Source organism: Daphnia carinata, chromosome 1 (assembly GCF_022539665.2).
Source record: "Daphnia carinata strain CSIRO-1 chromosome 1, CSIRO_AGI_Dcar_HiC_V3, whole genome shotgun sequence".
In the NCBI taxonomy this organism is placed as follows: Eukaryota; Metazoa; Arthropoda; class Branchiopoda; order Diplostraca; family Daphniidae; genus Daphnia; species Daphnia carinata.
In genome coordinates, this window is record NC_081331.1 from 11,611,581 (window position 1) to 11,632,994 (window position 21,414).

The 21,414-nt window shown below is 41.6% G+C and overlaps 6 protein-coding genes across 11 annotated transcripts; 4 read left to right on the plus strand and 2 right to left on the minus strand.

Moving 5' to 3' along the window:
- Window positions 1-46: 46 nt before the first annotated feature.
- Window positions 47-5,708, plus strand: LOC130691600 (neuropilin and tolloid-like protein 1). Of its 3 annotated transcripts, none has more exons than XM_057514562.2 (9): window positions 47-252; window positions 2,212-2,283; window positions 2,585-2,758; window positions 2,842-3,096; window positions 3,199-3,359; window positions 3,439-3,682; window positions 3,752-3,870; window positions 3,936-4,073; window positions 4,130-5,708. In XM_057514562.2, the coding sequence occupies exons 2-9, from the start codon at window positions 2,214-2,216 to the stop codon at window positions 4,871-4,873; spliced, it is 1,905 nt and encodes a 634-aa protein (XP_057370545.1). In that variant the 5' UTR covers window positions 47-252; window positions 2,212-2,213; the 3' UTR covers window positions 4,874-5,708. The 3 variants fall into 3 exon arrangements, with proteins under 3 accessions (XP_057370545.1, XP_057370554.1, XP_057370563.1); XM_057514571.2 differs by having other exon boundaries at window positions 47-218; XM_057514580.2 differs by lacking the exon at window positions 2,212-2,283.
- A 493-nt stretch (window positions 5,709-6,201) lies between these two features.
- On the plus strand, window positions 6,202-10,799 carry LOC130691559 (tudor domain-containing protein 7B-like). Its single transcript, XM_057514513.2, has 12 exons — window positions 6,202-6,381; window positions 6,451-6,544; window positions 6,617-6,735; window positions 6,820-7,456; window positions 7,527-8,244; window positions 8,321-8,515; window positions 8,582-8,748; window positions 8,807-8,954; window positions 9,022-9,689; window positions 9,768-9,972; window positions 10,037-10,292; window positions 10,347-10,799. Exons 3-12 carry the CDS (start codon window positions 6,627-6,629, stop codon window positions 10,550-10,552), a joined length of 3,309 nt encoding a protein of 1,102 aa, XP_057370496.1. The 5' UTR covers window positions 6,202-6,381; window positions 6,451-6,544; window positions 6,617-6,626; the 3' UTR covers window positions 10,553-10,799.
- A 129-nt stretch (window positions 10,800-10,928) lies between these two features.
- Window positions 10,929-11,574, minus strand: LOC130691789 (NADH dehydrogenase [ubiquinone] iron-sulfur protein 6, mitochondrial). Its single transcript, XM_057514775.2, has 2 exons — window positions 11,400-11,574; window positions 10,929-11,240 (listed from the first exon to the last, which is right to left on the minus strand). The coding sequence occupies exons 1-2, from the start codon at window positions 11,541-11,543 to the stop codon at window positions 10,992-10,994; spliced, it is 393 nt and encodes a 130-aa protein (XP_057370758.1). The 5' UTR covers window positions 11,544-11,574; the 3' UTR covers window positions 10,929-10,991.
- Window positions 11,575-11,941: 367 nt separating this feature from the next.
- LOC130696326 (nucleolar protein 10-like) lies at window positions 11,942-15,030 on the plus strand. Of its 2 annotated transcripts, none has more exons than XM_057519416.2 (12): window positions 11,942-12,086; window positions 12,288-12,685; window positions 12,740-12,952; window positions 13,014-13,245; window positions 13,313-13,577; window positions 13,639-13,799; window positions 13,862-14,055; window positions 14,126-14,216; window positions 14,276-14,353; window positions 14,420-14,634; window positions 14,705-14,804; window positions 14,867-15,030. In XM_057519416.2, exons 1-12 carry the CDS (start codon window positions 12,021-12,023, stop codon window positions 14,990-14,992), a joined length of 2,139 nt encoding a protein of 712 aa, XP_057375399.1. In that variant the 5' UTR covers window positions 11,942-12,020; the 3' UTR covers window positions 14,993-15,030. The 2 variants fall into 2 exon arrangements, with proteins under 2 accessions (XP_057375399.1, XP_059353087.1); XM_059497104.1 differs by having other exon boundaries at window positions 14,420-14,630; window positions 14,701-14,804.
- Window positions 15,029-16,560, minus strand: LOC130691711 (cytochrome c1, heme protein, mitochondrial-like). Its single transcript, XM_057514688.2, has 6 exons — window positions 16,407-16,560; window positions 16,281-16,328; window positions 16,055-16,203; window positions 15,866-15,998; window positions 15,511-15,804; window positions 15,029-15,450 (listed from the first exon to the last, which is right to left on the minus strand). The coding sequence occupies exons 1-6, from the start codon at window positions 16,473-16,475 to the stop codon at window positions 15,223-15,225; spliced, it is 921 nt and encodes a 306-aa protein (XP_057370671.1). The 5' UTR covers window positions 16,476-16,560; the 3' UTR covers window positions 15,029-15,222.
- Window positions 16,561-17,486: 926 nt separating this feature from the next.
- On the plus strand, window positions 17,487-21,162 carry LOC130691619 (protein LSM14 homolog A-A-like). 3 transcript variants are annotated; one of them, XM_057514591.2, is made up of 9 exons: window positions 17,487-17,758; window positions 18,018-18,193; window positions 18,257-18,373; window positions 18,429-18,510; window positions 18,566-18,685; window positions 18,933-19,321; window positions 19,378-19,673; window positions 19,746-20,190; window positions 20,248-21,162. In XM_057514591.2, exons 1-9 carry the CDS (start codon window positions 17,638-17,640, stop codon window positions 20,269-20,271), a joined length of 1,770 nt encoding a protein of 589 aa, XP_057370574.1. In that variant the 5' UTR covers window positions 17,487-17,637; the 3' UTR covers window positions 20,272-21,162. The 3 variants fall into 3 exon arrangements, with proteins under 3 accessions (XP_057370574.1, XP_059353095.1, XP_059353093.1); XM_059497112.1 differs by having other exon boundaries at window positions 18,566-18,616; XM_059497110.1 differs by having other exon boundaries at window positions 17,488-17,758; window positions 19,749-20,190.
- The last annotated feature ends 252 nt before the right edge of the window (window positions 21,163-21,414 follow it).

The window sequence follows — 21,414 nt, forward strand, 5'->3', positions numbered from 1 at the left end:
TCGGATTTTTTTTTTTTTTTTTTTTTTTTTATTTTTTTTTATTTTATTTTTATTTTTTTCTTTGTTTTAAACAAATTTTCCCATCACGTGGATGTTGTGATCGTCTGTCCAGTGTCTGTTGTTTTGTGTTGGTGGGTTCAGTTTCTCCGTGTCCGCTTGTGCTACTGACTCTTTCGTTTCGGGCCAGCCTGAATGGGGTGTTCCGCCATCATTTGGAGGTATGAAGCAACAGCAACGATCAGCGGCGCACCAGTAAGTTTACGTTAGACGTTGTAGTACTAACACATGTCTGTCGCTTGTCTAACTTGTTTATTTCTGTGTCCCGCTTTTCGAACTCATCACCACAGTTAAACGAAATGGTGTGTGTCCTGTACTTTGCTAGGGTCAAATAAGTGGACAACCATTTTTTTTTTTGTTTTCGTGAATCGTTGGAATTGCTGGATAAAGAAATCATTAGAAAGGAAGAAAAATGAAAGGAGAAACTATGGGCTACCGAGAGCCGATAGATGTTCCAGCCGGCGGCGGCTATTTTAAGTTTTTGTAAGAAAGGAGGGAGGGTTGTGGGATTCTACGTGTGTACGTGTGTACGTGTCCCCCTTTGCGTTTTCTTGCCGGAATTTTGGAACACTCCCCCTCCGCCGAATATCTTGTCTCTCCATCCCACCGCCTTCGCCATTCGACCTCCTTATAAACCTACACGACACAAGTCTCTCTTTGAAAAATTTTGGTATCTAGATAAGAACCTACTTTCATCTCTATCTGCTTAGGATTGTAGGCCCGAATGTTTTCACGTTACATCTTTTTTTAAAATTCTAATTAAAGGAAGCTCTCTGTCGGTGCCTGCGTATCGTAGCCCTCCAATAATGATTTCATGTAAAGGACATAACGTTAATGAGAAATGAATGGTGGGGAAAACTGATTAAGTATCGCGGTTGGGAGTGGCTATTGTGTGCGTGATGTCAATTTTTCACGTTGGTAAAGCGCACATCAAGCGGAGAAACAGATAGGTTATGATGTCTAAATATTTCCTGAAATACCCGAGTCATCGGCCTTTATTCCAGATTTTAAAATGTAAGGGAGAAATGTATGGTTGGAGTGTAGCTGGATTCACCTGTATCGCATCTGAAAGAAATTCGAGTCTTATTTTGAGCTTCATTCATCATTGAGCGTTTTCTTTTGTGTGGTAGGGGTTAAATACCTATACGGAAATTCCAGAGGAATGACTTTTGTTTCCCATTTGACCCCTCATTTCCAACCATAATTAATCTAGTTTAGCTCATTTTTGTTTTGTTTTAATGAATTCAATAATTCTCTATATAGTTTCAAAGGCAAGTGTTTCTTTTTTATTTTGCTGTTCTTTGTTTTTCAATTTTATTTTCGTGCCATTTGAATCCGTCTCTAAATGTTGGACTGACGCCCAAGTTCCGAAAAGCCTCAGCAAAACTGGATATATATTCATAGCCACCTCTCACCGTCCTCGCACACAGCTGAACAGCGTAAGAAAGACACAACACATGCAGATGAAATCGTGTATAGCCCTAACCTCAAAAGAAAAATGGGACAAGAATACAAAAAGAGGACGCGCAAAGTAAAAAAAAGGAGTTGAACCCAACCAATTTTATCGCCACGTTTTTTTATGTCAGAAGAGCAGGAAAAAAAATAGACGGCCGAGTTCCGTTCCGTCATTCTCCTCTATCATCGTCGTTTTGATGCATCATGTTTATTTTGAAATACTGAATGAGAGAGGTACGGAAGAGGACATACCCAGCTCGTGAGATCATGACTGTGTTTAAAAATTGAAGAATTCGATTCCGACGACGGACATCGTGCAAAAGCCGGGCGAACTCGTCATTGGGATATGGTACTGGTATCGGGGAGCAGCAGGGACCCGCACAGAATTCCGCCGTCGCAACCACATTCCTCAATCGACTTGTTTCTTTTTTTCGTTTGGAAAACAAGAAAGACATTGGACCAAAGCCAGATCTTTGATTTTTGCGTGTATCTTTGAACGTATTCGCTCCAGCCAAGATCTTTAACCTTTCTGGATTTATAAATCAAAAGGCCCAACAGTTTCGCTATTTTTTTCTCTCGTAGTAGTCAGCAGCTCTTACCACAGTGGCGACAATAAGAATAAGAGTTAAAAGACAAAACCATTTGAATTAGGTGTGAACGAATTTACTCATAGTATTCTTATTTGTATTTGATCGACAGAGATGGACCGGATAATTATTACGCTGATGGCGCTATTCAGCTTATCGGAAGCGAACGGTCACTTGCCCACAGGTAAGGAAATGCTCCTATAGGAACCTCACTTGTAGTTCCCATCTTATTCGTCATGCTGATCACCTTTAGGGTTAACTAAATTTAGAAACTGTTGTTGCCAAACGCTGGCGCGTTGTGCACCTAGTCGTAGTCTGTTCTTGTTCATTCATTAGTTCTTGCTATCCACATCAGCGAGTGAGCTGTGAAAACTCATCGTAAAGGATGTGTCATCATCGTCATTTTGACTAAGCATTGCGTGTTCCAGCTGAGTCGATGTTGTTTCGAAAAGCGCTACAAATACATTTGTAACGTTAACATAAAGGTTGGAAGAGTGACCTGGTAGCACTGTCTCAGATCAAAGACCCCGTTGATGCATCGCTAGAAGATGTCCGTTGCTATAATTTCTCCCTGGGTATGCCCCATCGCCAAGAGTTCTACTCGCCTGGACATCCAGCTAATTACCCGCCTAAAGTCGACTGTCTCCTCGTACTCAAAGGTTCTATATCTAGCCTGAATTTCATTTTTTTTTTTTTTAAAGCAAAAACAATAACTTCAAATGTCATTCAAACTCAAATTCAGCTGATCCTGGCTACGTGATCCGCGTTGATTTCCGCGACATGTTTGATATCGAACCGCATCCACAGTGTCTGTACGATTTCTTGGAGATCCGTGACGGTGCTCACGGCTATTCCAGTCTGATAGGTCGATATTGTGGCCGTACTTTCCCTCCCGTCATCACATCATCCGAGCGTTTCCTGTGGCTCCGCTTCACGACTGATGACAACATCGAGTACACCGGTTTCAGGGCCGTCTATCAATTCCTGCCCGACCCTGGTGAGTCCTGTCGATACGTTGGTCGTTTTGACGCCATCGAATTGTTTGTTTTATTGAATTCAAAATGAATGGTTTTTCTTGGCTGGCATGCGCTACGTGTAGCGCCCAGAATACCAGATCAAGGTTCTTGCCGCTTCCAGGTGACTGGATTGGATGGCACTTTCAGCCGGTCGGACGTTCCTGAAGAGGTCGTCAACCATTCGAAAGATTTCATGGTGCCGCTGGACTGCACCTGGGTCATCACGGTGGCTGAAACACACAAAGTACGAAGGGAAACTCATTTGAATTTTTTACTCTTATGTTTGCTCGTCTTTTAATACTTGCGTATATTCCATCTGAAAGATTCAATTAAGCTTTCCAAGCTATGCGCTAATGGCGCCGAACGAATGCGACCTCAACTTTATCGAAATCTTTGGTCAAAAGACGGACTTGCGTCATAGACTGCGCCATTTTTGCGGTTCCAAAATCGACATTGTCCTCTCAAAATCGAATATCCTCCATCTGAGGCTTTATGCCCACCATACGGCCTTGCGGTCCACGTTTGATGCTCTGTTCACCGCCGTCACTCTCTATCGGGAAACTGAAGGTTTCTTTTATTTCCTCATTGTAAATAATTTACCATTTCTATCAAAGAAGCATTTTTTTTTAAATTTAGGAACTGCTAAGTGTATTGCTTCCGAGTTCGATTGCGAGGATGCCGTTTGCATTGATAGCTCACTCCGATGCAACGGTCGCATTAACTGCAAGTTTCGCTACGACGAAGACAATTGCAAGGTTCACTCGTAATTTGAAACTAATGTTTAACTGACGCATTCAACTTTATTGTTGTTGCATGTTAGGTGATCCGTAAGAGGGTAATGTCTTCTGACCACATCATTGTCATTTTGACCATTTTCTGCGTCACGCTTTTCGGCCTCTGTTTCAGCTGCTTCTTCAATTGCATTCGGAAATTAAGAGCAGATCACAGCATTTACCAGGTCTTTTACTTACGCAGTTTTTCTCCTAAACTGTTTAAACATCTTTAATCTGTTAGGCAAGGAGATCAAGATCAAGAGAGGACCGATTGGATGTCTTTGATGACACGTCGTCAAAGGCTCATCAAACACCAATAGGTTTTTCTTTGGCTCACGGCAAGGATAAGAGTCGACATCAGTCGGGAAGAGGTACTGCCACAACGACGGATGATGATATGTTCCAGCAGCGACCGCGACAACAAACGTCGACGTCACGTTCTCTCTCCAGTCCAACGACACCCAACGGTTTTCTCGACTCGTGCGTGAGTATCGAGCCGTTTCCTGGCAGTGCCTCTGCTGGTAAAGCACCTGGAGAACGTCAATTTACGGGGACCTTGCACGGCTTGGCAGAATCATCTGGAAGAGATAGTGACGAAGATGAAGATGTCGACGACGATGAGGACGAAGACGAAGAAGAGGTTGAAATGGTGGATCACGCTTGTCAGACTCGTGAATCCCTTTTTGACAATAAAAATGGAGATTCAGTGTTTCTTGGACCGATGCCGGATCAACCGTCTCGGCAATCTTATGCGAAGATTCCGACATCGGTGGCTGTTCAGCCATCGAGAGTTCAGTTTCCTCTGCCAAGCGACAGCCGTTACAAAGCAGAGAGAACTATAGAGATCGCTCAAAGAACACCAACAGCTCCTCCATTATTGCCACCTTCCTCGGCTACTGATGCACGGATGTTGTTCAGCAAAGCCAATACCAGCAGTAGTGCGGCTTCGTCCAAATCCGGCGCCGACGTCGTCGTTCTCCACTAGTCCCGAGATATATTTTTATTTGATTTCTAAAAACTTACTTTCGTCAATTTTGCATATAATTTTTGTGGTATTTTGGTAAGGGATCTACTTTTTAGATGATCTCTCTTTTTTAAATTGTGCAGACTACCGAAATGAAAAAAAAAAAAAAAAAATGCGCCCGAAATTGAATTACTTGGGACCGTCGGTCATCTAAGAAGAACACAAAACAAAAGAACAATGAGTGCATGTGAGTGTGCGTGTCCAAGGTCCCATCTCATCACTATCACCGAAGAGGGACCAACCGACCAAAATAAATACAGAAAAACAAATCAAGAAATGATTGGAAACAACAGATTGTTTTTATTTTGTTTTTCCTCACCTGGTTCATTTTCTGGTTCCCTTTTTATTATTCACGTTTTACGGTTTTTAAATTAATATGATAATCAATCATGGTAAAACTGGTTATTTGTAAGTTAAAAATAAAAACACTCCAGTCATCGGTGTTTTGTCCCTCCGGGGTTACCTTTACGTTAAACTACACACACCTTTTGAAAAATTGATACCCTACCTACCTGTATGTGTGGCGTTTGTCACCTGGATTTTTTTTTTCGTTTTTATACACATATTGCCACTCGGAATGACAAACGAGTTTATTGTTGATGTGTATGTATATAGGACAGTGTATTTAGGAATGACAACACGTTTTGAAAACAGCGCGCTCTTACTAATACTAACCTAATCGCGTCTTGGTTTCTTATACGTGTCCCCTTCCCTTTCCTTCTTTTTCTCTTTAACTATGGCGTGTAAAACAGTCATGGATTGACTCATGTTGGAAAATACATCAGCAGTGGCCCATATGAGTGTTTTGTTACGTTAATTTGAGGAGGAAGATGTTTCGGATAACGTAAAAGGATCCGGAATGAAACCGGATCGCTCTTCAGAACGCTATGCATGGCGCGTGTTCTTTGGTAATGTAAGGCCGGTCACTCGGTCAATCCGATCACGTCATCGCCTTTGTGGTCAACCACCGCATCTGTTTTATATTCTTATGACATATCAACATAAAAAAACAACACCTACAATGCCTTAAGTGCATGCGATTCGCATGTCCTGGATCTCAACTTGTGGTGTTAAGGAAGATAAGTTTGCAACATAGTTCTCTCCAAATAGTAAGAAATTAAAAATGCTATTACAATGATGAAGAATTAAGGCCGGCAATTGAGGTTTATACGGAGACATCTGATGGCAAACACGCAAAACCATTTACAATTCTCCGAATTCCTTTGCAAGTGAGTTTTCCCTTCCTCTACATGACACGTGACTTCCAGTCTCGACTTGTTAGCTCTAGGCATTTTCATGCTTTCTTTCTTTTTTTTTTTTTTTTCCTTTTTTCACGTTGCTGTAATTTTTGATAGAATATGAGTTGGATAGCGGGAGATACAGTCATGCCGTAACGACTAGTGTGCGAGTTCCGACCACAGTGGCAACTGCGAAAACTAGTTTGAGATAATTTTGTACAAGGAAATAAGGTACGATCAGCAGTTTCGGAACTAGTTTGTTTACATTAAATGTTATGAAACGTTGGAAATCGTTGCCAGGAAATAAGTCCAGCAGACCGGGCTGTTCCCTTGCCCCCGGGAGTTAGTGAAACTTGCTGCTCTGTTTCTAGTTATATTTGGTTATTCTTTTAAGGTATTTTGGAATTTATTAGTGTATTGTAAGTTTGTCACTTAAGTATCTGAGTGCCAAGTTTGTCTTTTGCAGCCTGTTCATAATGTCAGGGAATGTATCACCAAAGGAAGTTTCCATCGAAAACCTTAAAGAAGAGATCCACGCCCTTCTTTGTACTGTCAAAGGATCTGTATCATCTGATCAGCTGCTAAGTAACATTTTTTAAAAGTTTCAGCATTTCTGCCCATACTTAACCCGAGTTTTCTTTAACAAACTTTTCATGTTCTGCTTTCTAGAGGATTATAAGTCAGTATGTGGAGCCATCTTACCTTACCGTCAACTTGGATTTTCCAATATTAATGAGCTGCTGAAGAGTATGCCAGATGTTGTCTCATGCCATAATTCTAATGGCAATGTTTTGGTTAAAGCTGTCCTAAAAAATGAATCTGCCCACATTAATAAGCTAGTCCAAGGGCAAAAAGGGACTAAAAAGAGGCCGCGAATGCTCCAGGCATATCACATTCAGCGTGGCCCGGGGTCTTTGTTGAGAAACCCAATTAATGCCAACAATCGTCCTGCCGCACCCTGGAATTTTCCTAAATATTACGTACCACCAGCCATGCGTAGTGTTGTTGTAGTTCCTCAAAACTCTACCATTCGACAACCGATGATTCCGAGGCTCTCCCAACAACCTCCTCCGCAACAGATCGCCGCACCTCTAGCACATCAACAAGGTTACCAAGCATCTCACCTCAAACAACCGGCTCAACTGATGCAGCCGAAGCCTTCCCAAACGACACTCCCAATGGCGAAGCTTCCGCAAGTACATCAAAGGCCTCCACCACCAATAAATCTGCAGTTGCCAAGCGTGCATGCGATTCCTTCCACGGGAAAAACTGGAAAACCTATTGTATCCCCTCTTCCGATTGTGAGGTATGTGTAGTTATTTGATTATTCACAACGCAGATGTCACATTGTGCTCATTATGGTATTTTTGTTTCAGGCCCAACAATTTTCATCGCGAAAAGTTGCAACGATTTGTCCTCCTACATAGATTGGGAGAGATTACTTACGAGGATGCGAAAATGAAAAACGGCAAGTACGTTGCCACTGTCGTCATCGATAAGAAAAAATCAAGCTGCTATCCAGACGAGTTTGCTACCAAAGAAGATGCCTATGAAAAGGCGGCAGAAGTGGCACTCAGCGAGTGGGAATCAAAATATCACGACAATATTAAAAAAACCTCGGTAACCACCGACGACAAAATAATGGCAAAAAGGGTCGTTGACATAGTTAGCAAACACTCAGGCGGCTGTTGGAGCGAAGAGTTCGTCAAACTTTACGAGTACTCGTTTTACGGCGAATCTCTACCAGAAAATTGGGTCCAACGCGTTAAAGCCGTCACGGATGAATTGGAATTCACGGCTGGAATCGAACATTTCCTTGTTTGTATGGCTACAACGAAGAAGACGCCTGAGCCTGTAACATCGTCTCCATTTCTTCCAAGGGAACCCTTATTTAATCAACCGCCTCCGTCAAACGAATCTTCCTACAACCAGTCAGTTAGTGAATTGTTTACACAACCCGTTTCCAAGGAGATGCAACCTCAAAAACCTCACGGCTCAATATCGGATGAGTCCGCCTGTCGGCCAATTCCGGTGCAGCACATCGATAGCGACGTTTGGGTTGTCCATGTTCTTGTTGTTTGCGCTGGTGATCAGGTAATCCCTGAACTTTTACAATTTAATTTCAACGGTGGACCAGTGCGTTGATTCAATAATTTTTATTTTCACACAGTTGGCGATTCGTCGAATCGATTCGGAGCAATACTCTGCGTGGGAGGAAATGATGAATGACATGGATCTGTTTTACAGCGAGCATGAGGCTACCCTAACTCCAGTTGGGTTACTAGAACGCGGTTGCCTATATGCGTCACAAATCGACGGTATTTGGGCACGTGTTGAGCTAATGGCCTACACTGAAAATGGTGATGTAGGTGTTTTTTTTTCTTTTGTTTTTTGAAAAGTATTGTTTTACGTTGCAAAAAAAATTCTACAGGTAGAATTAAAGCTTGTGGATTATGCCGATGTAGAAACCATCGTGCCTTCTTCCGTCTTTCCGTTGGAGAAAAAATTTGGGGAAGTGCCTACTCAAGGAATAAAGTGCCTTCTTCATGGCCTGTCTTTTTTTGCAAACTCTGAACACACAATCACTACAGAAATAGAGTATGCAAACAACAGTAGTTGATATTCATCACAAACTAAAATGATTTGATTTATGTAGTCGCCTTCTCAACAATCAGTTTGTTGCTCGTGTTGTCTCCCGAGAACCACGTGTTTCAATTATCCTATATGAATCTCCCAGTGAAATCAACATGAATGAATGGATCTTGGAACAGGTTGCAGAAAAATTGCCGACGATGCCGCTAAAGGTTTTGAGCCATCCAAGACATTCTTTGTACTATAACCCATGAACGGAGATTGTGTTAAATTATCCAGGTCGGACCAGTTGTTCAGAAGTCGATAATCTCCTATGTGTCGTCTGCCTGCGATGTTTACATGTTACGCGACACACCGCAGAAGAACGTCGTCGATAGCCTTGTTTCACTCTTGCAACTGCGTATTGAGCAGTCTCCGCTTCCGGCAACCCTCATCGCTGATGGTCTTTACCTAGGGCGCAGTGAAAAGCATGGGTGGTGCCGTATGCGATTGTATAGCTCGATCCCAACCCATGATGGAAACGTTTCTGTCCAGTTGATGGATTTTGGGGACACAGAACTTGTCCCAGGCAATACTTTAAGAGAACTGCAGTCACTGTCACCCGTTCTGGCCCGCATTCCCGATCAAGCAGTTCGTGTCGCTTTGGCTCGTCTTCCACCGCCATCCTGTACTTTCACAGAAAAAGCTGCGAGGACGTTACGCGAACTTACGCCTCCCGGATTGAGTTTAATGGTGCGCGTTCAGGAGTTTAGAAATGGAATTCCTGTTGTGGAATTGTTCGAAAGGATCGAAGAGTCAGGCAAACTCGTGACCATCAATGCCATGATGGAAATGGATGAAAGCCTCTACCGATCAACAGACCAAGTTTCCGTCCAGTCTGCCTTGCCGAAAACTCGATTGGATGCTGATATGTCACAACGTGTAGCTGCTATGACACTCCCATCTAGGTACGATCACTTTGGGACTTGAAAAGTTGTTACAATTTACTAGTTTTTTGGATTATTATTATTTTTTTAATATTATAGAAGGTCTTCTACTAGCTCGTCACCGTCGCCGACATTCCAAATGGAGCGTGTGGTGGTTCCAGAAGCTGATATGCCAGCTGTAGATACTGGAAGGTTTTTGACACCCTTTGACGTACAAGTATTCAATGTATCAAATCCAGATCATTTTTACGTCCACTCCGTCCATTCATTGCAGTTACTGAACACGTTAATGCTTCGCCTCAAGGTTCGAATTTCATTTAAACGTACTACAATGTAATCCGAAATAATGTTGGGTTGTTTGTTTCTAGGAGCATTGCAATCGCGACGAAGTAAAGATTGCCAAACTAGATCCGTCGGCCATCGTAGTGGATGGTTTTTATGCTGCTTGGCATTCAAAGACCGAGTCCTACCGTCGGGTCCATGTAACTGGCAAATCGGGATCGATGATTAGTGTCGCTTTTGTCGACCATGGCGAAATCGATGTAGTACCTCTAAGTGGTATTCGGGCGTTGCTTCCAGAATTCGCGGAACTTCCGGCTCAGGCTATGAAAGCGCAGCTGTTTGGTAAGTAAGTTGATACACACCGTACATGGTAGATCGTTATTCGTTTTGTTTTAGGTGTTAAACCAACGGCCGGAGATTGGTCTCCTCAGAATGCTCTGTTCTTCAAGCAATTCGTCGATAACAAAGTTTTTTCGTCTTACATCATGGAAGTGTTGCCAGATAAGACACTTCGTCTGCAGCTAAATGATGTTCTTTCTGGTGAAAAGGATATTGATGTGGCCAAGTACCTGGTCGAAAATTGCCATGCGACGGTTGCTTAAGCAGCTCGTCTTTTCTTCGCCGACCCTCCCTCTTTTTGTTTTGGTTGCATTTATTACTTTGTGAGTTATTTTCTCTTCTGCACACAAGCCAGGGTTATGATGGCATCTAAGTCAAAAATTGACTCTTAAGAGATTGTTTTGTTAAAGAAGGAATACCAAGTTTTGTTTGTTATGGCTCATATTTACCACTTTTGCCTTCTGTCATGTTAACCAAGCAATAACCATCTAATACACTCCAAAATTTAAATTGTGTCATGTGTTGTCATAATGAGTATAGGATAAGGAAAAAGATTAGATTTGCCCAACCACTATAACTGTATGTGTTCTGCTTTACACATAGGCATAGCTCCTTGTTGAAGAACTGACATCAACAGACTTACTCAGACAATACTATTTTTATTTATAATAATTTTTGCTCTACAAACTTGAGCTCTCATTTTTAATGATGATGTTCATCTGCTTTAAGAAAGCGAAGCCCACAATACCCACAGGAGTGATTGCCAGGTTGATCCAAATTAATGAAAACTTTTGGATGTCCTAGAGGCCCACCACCTCCATCACAAGAGACAATCCGTGACTTAACCTCTTTTGGTGGAACCTGGGCAATTAGATCAATTGCAAAGCGGGTATTGACTTCTTTGGAGGCATTTTCGAACCGAACAAGGCGGAAATCAGCTTCATCCCATTTCTTGAAAAAAAAACATATAAAAATGACACATGAGTCAATGAAAAACCCAGGCGTTAAATCACAATTTTTGAGGTTTCTATTTTGAATATTTGGGAAAATTAACTGCTCAGCAGTGCAGTCACAATAAGTTCTGATAAATATTTATATCAGTTTATTTACCTGCCCAGTATGAGTGGGAATAACGACTTCCACCGGGTTTTTCAACAATTTGGAGGCGGTTGAAAACGGAATTGCATGCCGAATTGAAGTTTGTCTGAATTGTTTTCCAAGGATGTTCACAGCACGAAATTTGCTAGTCGCCATTGCAACTGTTGATGGGTAGACCTCTCGTGGGGAAATGAAACAGTAAATGTCGCTTATGGCAACCCGTTCCCCCCCTCCCCCCCCCCAAAAAAAAAAAATATAGATTTTTTCTGTATTACTGCTACTGGTGATTAATGAAAAAATAGCCATTTTCCCGGAATCAGTATTCAATTTTGAGTAAATCCTGTGATATTCAACCAATTCCAAAGAGTGTTAGTTTTTGCCGAAAAAAATTTTAAGCCCGAATAAATAAGCCCAAGCGCCAGCACGCTACAGCGCTAGCGCGATGCAGCAGAAATATTCGGTGAGTGTATGTAGAGAATTAACTAGAAATCTGACCTGGTAGATGGCGATAGCAGTAAGTAGTAGATTGCCATAGTCGCTTCATCTTAGATGTAGCAGACACTTTCGTATTTTTTTTTGACAACCCACGTGTCTTCGGTGTGAAATCGACAGAGCTTCAGAAACTTCTCAACAATGTTAATTCAAAGCTCCAACAATGTAAAAATTTATAATTTAAGTGCTGGAAAGTCTTTACCAGAGGTACGTAGTTGAGATTTTTTCAGTACAGTTTATTACTGTTCGCGTAAATTCCTGTTTTTTATGGTTTTGCCTTGTAAGACGAAACTCATTGTGTTTGCGTCGTAAAATATTTAGCGTATTAGATGTGCTTTAGGAAAGTTGAACAATTTCCCATCTTTTAAAGCACTTATGTGTTTAAAATGGTATACTTATTTTCTATAGTGGTTATCAGATAGAAAAAAGAGAGCCCTCCAGAGCAAAGACTTAGACATCAGAAGACGTGTGGAGCTTATTCAAGATTTTGACATGCCAGGGGTCAGCACCTCCATTAAAGTCTCCAAGGATGGAAGATATATCATGGCTACAGGCATCTACAAGCCAAGAGTTCGCTGTTATGAAGTGGCAAATCTGTCAATGAAATTTGAAAGGTGTATGGATTCTGAGGTCATCAAATTTGAAATGCTATCTGAAGACTACAGTAAAGTAGTCTTCTTGCAATGTGATCGTTTTGTCGAATTTCACGCGCAGTATGGCCGCTACTACCGAACTAGAATACCAAAATTCGGAAGAGATTTAAAGTATCATTATCAGTCTTGCAATCTCTATATTGTTGGGACAGGGTATATAATAAAATTAAAAGAATTTTTCTTCAGTTACTCATAAAATGTTCTTAGGCCAGACGTTTATCGCCTAAATTTGGAAGAAGGAAGATTCTTAAACTCATTTCAAACAGAAGCCACAACTCTTAATGTTTGTGATATGAATCCGTTTCACCAATTGTTCGTCTGTGGCTCCAAAGAAGGAAAAGTAGAGGCATGGGATCCCCGCGCTAGAAACCGGGTTGGTGTTCTTGATTGTGCTTTGCACGCAGTAACGCCTGACACGCAGTATTTACCTCAAATAATTTGTTCGTTATCTATTTTCACTGATTTGCCCAAATTTTCTCAGAGTCCTAGGTATCCCTCAAGTCACGGCCGTCAAATTTCGTGACGCATTAACAATGGGAGTTGGCACTTCGACTGGCCAGATACTTCTTTACGATTTGCGATCCAATCGGCCAACAAGAGTTAAAGATCACCGATACGGACTCCCCATCAAAACCGTCGATTTTCATCATCTAAACCATGATTTAGTTGCATCGATGGACTCGAGAATAGTTCGCCTGTGGGATCGAAATACGGTAAATTCAATTCAAACAAACCTATACCAGACCTTTTAGCATCAAACGCCTTTATCTATGACCATAGGGTGAACCTTATGTGTCCGTCGAAGCCACATCGGATCTTAATGATCTATGCTTAGTACCCAACAGTGGGATGATGTTCATGGCTACTGAAGACAAGAAAATGCTAACTTACTACATCCCGAATCTGGGCCCAGCTCCACGTTGGTGTAGTTTCCTTGATTCGCTAACAGAAGAATTGGAAGAAGGAGAAACTGCCGCCGTTTACGACGATTATAAATTCCTGACCGTTGAGGAGTTGCACGACCTGGGGTTCTCTCACCTAATCGGTAGGGTAATATTTGATTATGACACCTTTCACTTTTATTTATAATATTTTTTTTTTTTTAGGAACCAACTTATTACGAGCCTACATGCATGGATATTTTATTGATATGCGACTTTACCGTAAAGCCAAATCCATCATCGAACCTTTATCACTAACACGATATAAACAAAATAAAGTCAAGGAAACAATTGATCAACAACGTTCCAGCAGAGTTCAGTTACAAGTAATGCAACAAAGATAATTCAGGGTTTGCCTCCTATATATAATCAATTAATTTCGCCCTAGAAACTCCCTGCGGTAAACCGCGAGCTGGCGCTCAAGCTTATGGAAGACACTAAGGCGGTTGACGATGCTGAAGCAGTTGGAAAAAAGAGTGCTGCGAAATTGCTCATGAAATCCAATATTCTGAACGATTCGCGTTTCAAAGACCTTTTCGTGAACCCGAACTTCCAAATTGACAAATCCTCCGAAGAATTCAGGTATTCAAAAAATCAGAAATACAATTTATCACTGCTGTGTACATTTGTCACACATCTACTTATTATACAGGTTACTTAACCCTGCAGTCTCACGTTTGGACAAAATCCGAGAAAAACGTATCAAAAAGGCTCTTGTTGAAGACCAGTTTGAACCCGTCGAGGTAAAACAACACAATTACAATTGTTTCGAGTTATAAAGGAATTACTTGCGTTTTTCTAGGGAGCAAGTGTACAGAATCCACTTTTGGACGACGAGTTTTCCGACAGTGAAAGAAAGGGTCGCAAACGAACGATTTCGGTAAATTTCTACTAGATATGCGTACGCTGGGGAAAATTTAGATTTTTTCATTTCTTTTCCATTTAGCAAAGTGACGCCAGCAGTAGCAGCTCTGATGACGAAAGTCTCAGAAATGAAATAAAGTTACAACATAAAATAATCAGAGACGAAAAATTTCAAAAGAGACGATTAGAGAGAGAACAAGAGAAGCTCGAAGGGCCTAAGTTCATGGCGCTTAAGCCTGGGCAAAAATTTCAGGGTTTTCGCTCTGCGAACGACCAACCTAAGAAGAAACTGGCTAGGTATCAATATTTGTCACTATTTTTAAAGTATGTTTTTCCGATATTTAATTTTGTTCCTCTTTCTACTCAGGGCTTCTCTTGGTGAGAGAATTCATCTAGAGGAGGATGTAAACAAGATAAAGCTTGCTCCATCTGCTGGGTCTAGAGAGATGACATTTACTCTTCCACAGGTGGGTGCAGAGTTATTAACCCTTCACGTACTGTTTTATGGATTCCTTTTTTTTCCTTTTAGAGTGAACGTGTCACGAAAGCCAGAGAACAAGCACAGCATCATCACGAAGAGCGTCGAAAAATCATACGATCTGCCAACCATTTGAGAACACGAGGACGCGGACGAGGTGGTCGTGGAAGATTTTGATATAAAACTTTTGTCAAATAAACAAGACATATTACGTTTACGGTTGTATAACCTTATTTTTATTATTCCTACAGATGAGTCGAAGTTGTAATGACTCGAATGTACAGTCGCTATTTCAACAGGATCTTGGGTGTTCAAACCAACGATTGTTGATGGTGTCAGGAAGAACTTAGATTGCACCATTCTTCCTTCTCCATTTGATAAAAAGTATTTTATGTAGTTGAAACATTCTATTCGGATTTAGGCTTGTAAACAATTTTCCTGGTTTTGATAACACTCCACTTGTGACGTTTCCAGTAGTATGCTACTGAAATTAAGAAAGAGAATAGCATAAGAGCCTTCAAAGCCATCTTCTTGCGATCGTCGTGCTCTGGCTCAGCTGACCACTTGAGGAAGGTTGACACGTCTTTAGCCATTTGGCTGGCAGTGGCTGGCGTTCCATCCGAATACTCGATCAGCTGGAGATATGAAGCTTATCTAACGGGTTATTTACTTAAAGAACTATAATTGACATTTACCTCGTTGTAAAGGGCTTGGGCCATGCCAATGGCACCACCCGGGAAATACGGATTGTAATAAAGGCCATCGCGCAACGTAATACCACCTGGTGGATCGGTGTAACCAGTCAACAAGGAGAACAAATAGTCTTCTCCTCCGTGACGAGCAGCAGTGATGTAGGTTAGATCAGGTGGAAGTGCACCATTGTTGGCATTTCTTGCAGCTTCTTCATTAGCATATGGACTTGGAAATCTATCAGAAAGCTTGCCTGGTCGCTGGAACATAAGGCCTTCTTCATTTGGCCCATCCATAACCTGCATATCGGATAACAGTAAACTTTCCTGAACGCCTGAGAATACCTCACACTATGTAGACCTGAATAGAAGCTGCTTCCTCTTTGGCTTCTTCTTCAGTATGACTGACATCAATCAAGTTACGATAAGCCAAATATTTCATACTATGGCAAGCAGAGCAAACTTGCTTGTACACTTCGTAGCCGCGGCGAATACTATACATTAAAGATTATGTAATTTGATACATTTTACAAGCTTTAATTCATTATACCTAGCATGATCTAAGGAAGAAAATATCCCATTATGGCTCCATGGAAAATGAGGAGCATGTAAATCCAGTCCTGAAGCCTTTACCGATTGGTCCAAGGTGTATGCCAACCCAGCAGCACCTCCGATCAGTGACCCCACCACCACTAGTCCCTAAGAAAGAAAAATACTGTATGCTCAAACCTTTTGAGGATTTCGATTGAACGTGATTAGTACAAGGTTAATCCTACCGCTTTTTTGCCGCCCGAGAGCTCACGCAGGGTAGATAGATGGGATTGCTGAAAGTGCAGAGTTGAATGTTACTTATCTTGTTGGAATATTATGTGGAACCTGATTCCAAGAAAATACGAACATACCTGGATAATACCATTGCTTTGGACTCGAAGTAGCCCAGACTTAACGAATTTACCCGCTACTCCGGCCATCTTTGATGAATCTTTCGGGATCACAAACTTTTTTCGGTCGTCCCAAGCATAGAGAAAGAGACAGAGTAGCACATCGAAAAGAAAGAAACATTTTCCGATTGCCTGTGCATAGTATACGAAGGCAGTTGGCTGAATGTACCCGATTGGCTAATGGCTCACGCCTTCGTCACCTGATGAAAAAATACAGCCAATAGCGTGCAGTCCGGCTAGCCCAAGTTAGAGTGAACGACGCCCCTTCCCTATTGGCGCCATGCGTTGATATCGTGGAAGGTTCAATTTGTTCACGCCCCCACGTAAGCGAGATCGTAAAGTTGCCTCTAGGAAGTGTAGGAAAACCTTGGTCTTAACTCTCTTTCTCCATGACACAAGTTACGTACAGCGTTGGCATGTTCAAGCAAATCGTATCGTTACGTGAAAATTTTTGTTTCATTTGTATTTTGCATTTCGTTAATTGGCCGATTTCATTCACTCGCTATAGTGTGTTTAACTATTACAAGTAACTAATTTGAAATTAAAATGTCATTTACTAGTAAACCTAGTGATATTATATATTGAAAACTATATCCTTGGTTTTAAATTTCGGATGAAGTTCATTTACGAATTTTATTGTTATTTTATTTGTTGCCACTGTTACTATTACCCATTTACACAATTATATGTTTATGTCTCCTTTAATTCTCAATCGATCTGAGCAACCCTTGCTGGTTTTTTGGTTGTTTGCTTTTTTAGACTCTGGATTTGGTTCTTGGAGTAAATTGGTGAGTTTGGATCAAATAAGAACCAGAAGACAGCGCTTTTTTAAAAAAGAATACATCTAAGCTAAAGAAAATAATGCCTGTACTTGTAAAAATTGGTAAAAATCCTCAAAGAAAACAGACTTTGTAGACGTATTTTCATTCCCAAAACATTATAAAGCCTCACCCCGCACGCTGGTACTGGCAGGCGTTAATACACAAAAAGCTAAATCTGGCAATGCCTACCCAAACAACATAAAGAAAAAGAAAAAAAAATCTTCTTAGAAATTGGCGTTCTGAAAGTTTTTCATTCAGCTGTTCGAGCACCGGTGCGACCGATTCGATTAAGGCAAAAGAAAAGAAAGACTTATCCGAATTCATCGAGTTGGAACGGAAATTGTGTGGCCAATAAAGGCTGAATTTCGAAAATGAGTAAAGCTATGCAGTTGTTGGGCAGTAAAATCAGCCTCATCTCCAAGTCGGAGATCCGTTACGAAGGGATTCTATTCACACTCAATCCCAATGAATCGACTTTGGCTCTGGCTAAAGGTAAGCATTCTTGTTTTTGATGTAGGAAAAATGTCTTTTAAATTAAAGAAAAAAATAATTTAAGTTGTGTTCCAACAAACAGTGAGAAACATTGCTTGTCATTATTCTTCTGACCACCAATATCTCAAAGTGTTTTTCTGTCAGTAGTATCAAAAGGAAGTTGTTGCATTTTAGTACAGACCTAAGTTCTGATTAACACTGATTGTGTCATTTAATTATGTTGTTATTAGACTCTTACACTTTTTTCTTTTTTTTCTAGTGCGTATGTTTGGAACGGAAAACCGACCAACAGACAATCCTGTTGCTGCAAGAGATGAGGTGTTCGAGTTCATCATCTTCCGTGGTCAGGACATCAAAGACATCCGCCTTTGTGAGCCACCAACACCACAACCTACTATGCCTGGAACTCTGCCCTATGATCCAGCCATTGTTCAGGCATGTTGGCAAAAAAATTGTTTGTTACCATTTATGACAATATTTTTTGTGTGGTTAATTTAGCATTCAGTCCCTGGTGTTGGATCCCTTGGAGCAACAGGGCTTCAACAGCCAACTGGACTTGCTGGTAGCATCATGAGGCCTAATTTTGGACCATTGGGTGGTCTGAATCCCTATCCAGTTAGTAATTTGTGTTATAGTTCAAATGAAAATTGTTTCTAATAGATAATTGTAGAATCTAGATGGTGGGGCTACTGGTGGCCCCCTGGGACAGCTAGGCAACCTTATGGCACCAGGCTTAGGTGCAGGACTAGGAGGTAAGTTTTGTTTCTGGGTGCTGTGTGGCAGACTTTGATGTGATTTATTGAAAAGGTTTGGCTGGTGGATTGGGACTGAGTGGAGCCGCCGCTGTTGCAGCAGCCAGTGAGTTACCCCTTTCCCCTCACGGCGATATGCCCCCTCACCCGGATCATTTGTCCGAGGGAGACCAAGGTACAAGGCCAAGGACTTTGCCTATAAAGTGTCTTGTCTAGTGCATGATAATTGTTTGCTTGATTTCTACTCACCTGCATGCCCAATCTATAGCTGATTCTACTGCGTTGCGTGAGCATGCGAGTGTTCCTTTTTTTTTCTTTTGCAGCTTTGGCTTTGTCCTTTGGTGGCTTTGGTCTGTAGTTGTTGATGGTTGCGATCTGTGTCTAATCTTTTGAATCGTTTCATGTGACATTATTTGCCTCAGATTTGTTGGGCGGAGTAGGAAGATCCAATAACTCAACGCCAGTTGGAGGCGCTTCAGGAACAACGAGCCAGTCAAGGAAATCTCCTTTACTGGGTGACAAAGAGGATAATCAACGAACAAGCAGCCGCGGCTCTGGAGGTGGTGGTCGTTCTCAACAGAATGATCGCAGCCAACAACAACGTGGTGGAAATGGAAGATCAAATTCTCGTGGTCGTGCACGCGGAAACAACGCTGGTGGTAATCAGAATGCTGATCGCAGAGATGGTAACCGATCTCAAGGGGGACATCCTCAAGGTTCGTTCAATCGATTTGCAAGCAATTTCAATAATCGATCAAAGGGGCCCCTAAAGTTTGATGAAGATTATGATTTTGAGTCTGCCAACGTGAAGGTAAACCATAGATGTGTTATTCGAGCATTCACTTGCTAAACCGTCATGTCTATTAGTTTGAAGAACTGAAAAACAAAATGGGCAAAATGAAAATTGGCGGTGACACCGTACTTGTGCTTAGCGGCCCTCCTGGATCTACCGTAGAAGGGGAGAAGAAAGAAAAATCAGAAGGCGAACCCACCGAAGCGGTTACAAATTCAGGTGACGGTGAAGCTTCGACAGAAGCTTTGGTTTCGGTTTCGCCTAATGATGATGGAAAAGTTCCTGAATCTCCAGTAAAGCCCATCTGCTACGATAAGACGCGTTCGTTCTTTGACTCCATTAGCTGTGAAGCTGTAGAGCGGAGCAAGGGGTGAGTAAATTTCGCAAAGTTTTCTATTGATAAGTTGCGATTAACAAATTATTCTTGAATGTATTATTCAAGTAGCAATACGCAGCGGACAGATTGGCGCCAGGAGCGTAAATTGAATGCCGAAACCTTTGGACTGCCGTTTAACCAGCGCCGAGGCGGATTTAACCGTGGAGGCGGTGGTGGACGAGGTTACTATGGAGGACGAGGAGGCGGAGGTGGGGGGTATTACCGCCAGCAGAGCAATGATGGCGGTTACCAGCAACGTGATGGTTACCAGCAGCGTGAGGGCGGTTATCAGAACCGAGATGTAGGTTATCAACAGCGTGATGGTGGATTTCAGCAGAGGGATGGAGGTTACCAACAAAGAGATGGAGGTTATCAACAGCGAAGTGGTTATCGAGGATCAGGTGGATACAGAGGTGGCCGTAGCGCGCGAGGTGGTAATGGTGGTGGAGGCAATAGAGATTCTGAATCCACCGGCCAGTCAAGAGGAGGATATAACCAGAGAAGGACCTGGGTAAGTAGTAATACTAAATCTCGTCAAACTTTTACTCATATTTATTTCCTTATGTAGCAACAACAAGAGAATCGAACGTAAAATTGTTCGTTTACTGGCTGCTGAAGCATACTTGAAACGCTGAATGATTCTGTCGAACATTTGATGAGGGATATGGGGGGCATTTGGTGTGAGAGGTTTCAGTTTGGTAGAGTTGGAAAACGGCGTCGGATAAGTGATGATTGGTGCGCGCGGGTGTACAGTTTTGTTTGGTTTGTCTCGCCGTTGGAGTGAAGTGATCGTAACTCTTGTTGGGCCCTCCTCTCTTCGCGGACGGATCGTTCTTTGCGTCTCTTCAAGTCTAAGTAGCCGGAAATTGAAGAACGAATTTTCCACGTTTTCCTTTTTTTTTTTTTTTTTTTTTTTTTTTTTTCTATTGCTGTGAGGATCGATGGATTTACCTTTGGATTTAACACCTGGAACAGAAGGAAGTTGAAATTTTCGTTTTTCTTTTGTTTATTTCTCACCTGTTAATTTCCTTAATTATTGTAGAGACTTTTGACTCTTGTTTTTTTCTTTTTCTCGTCTATTCATATTTTGCATCTGCCCCCAGTTCACTCAGTTTCTCCCAACTGCCTCCTTTACATTGTTCCCGTCCCCTTTCCAATATTTCTGAATGAATGTGCGTGGGGTGTAATGATTAAAAGTCATGTAATTGAGCAAGATGGTCAACTTTGTCAGGATTGCAAAGATGTGCTACGCTTCGGAACCGCGAGTGATTTTTACACGCCGTGGCAAATCGTAAATTTTCGTATTGTACGCGACTCGCGCCTCGTCCATACTTTTTGGTAAACATAATTCCACGACTTGTGAAGAATACCGGCAAATGGCACTCGACCGGCTTCTGTATTGTTTATCTGCTCCTATATCGTGGGCATGTACTCAAAACTCGTAAAAAAACAGAAGCACAATAAAATATAAAACGTCGTGTAACCACTTTGTATTTTGTGTGTAATTCAATTCGTTTATTTTTGGATATATCAGCGACTGTAATGTTCCACGTAACATTTAATTGCGCAATGGAAAATAAGTGAGGATTTCAGTCTGTTGATGCCACTGTATTGATAACAGTAATCACTACTGAGCAACTAATCATCAAGCACACCTGGAAATTAGTAAATTAAGATTTTAAAAATTCCTGGATCGAAAATAAATTCTGACATTGGGGTCTCGTCTCCTGTTATT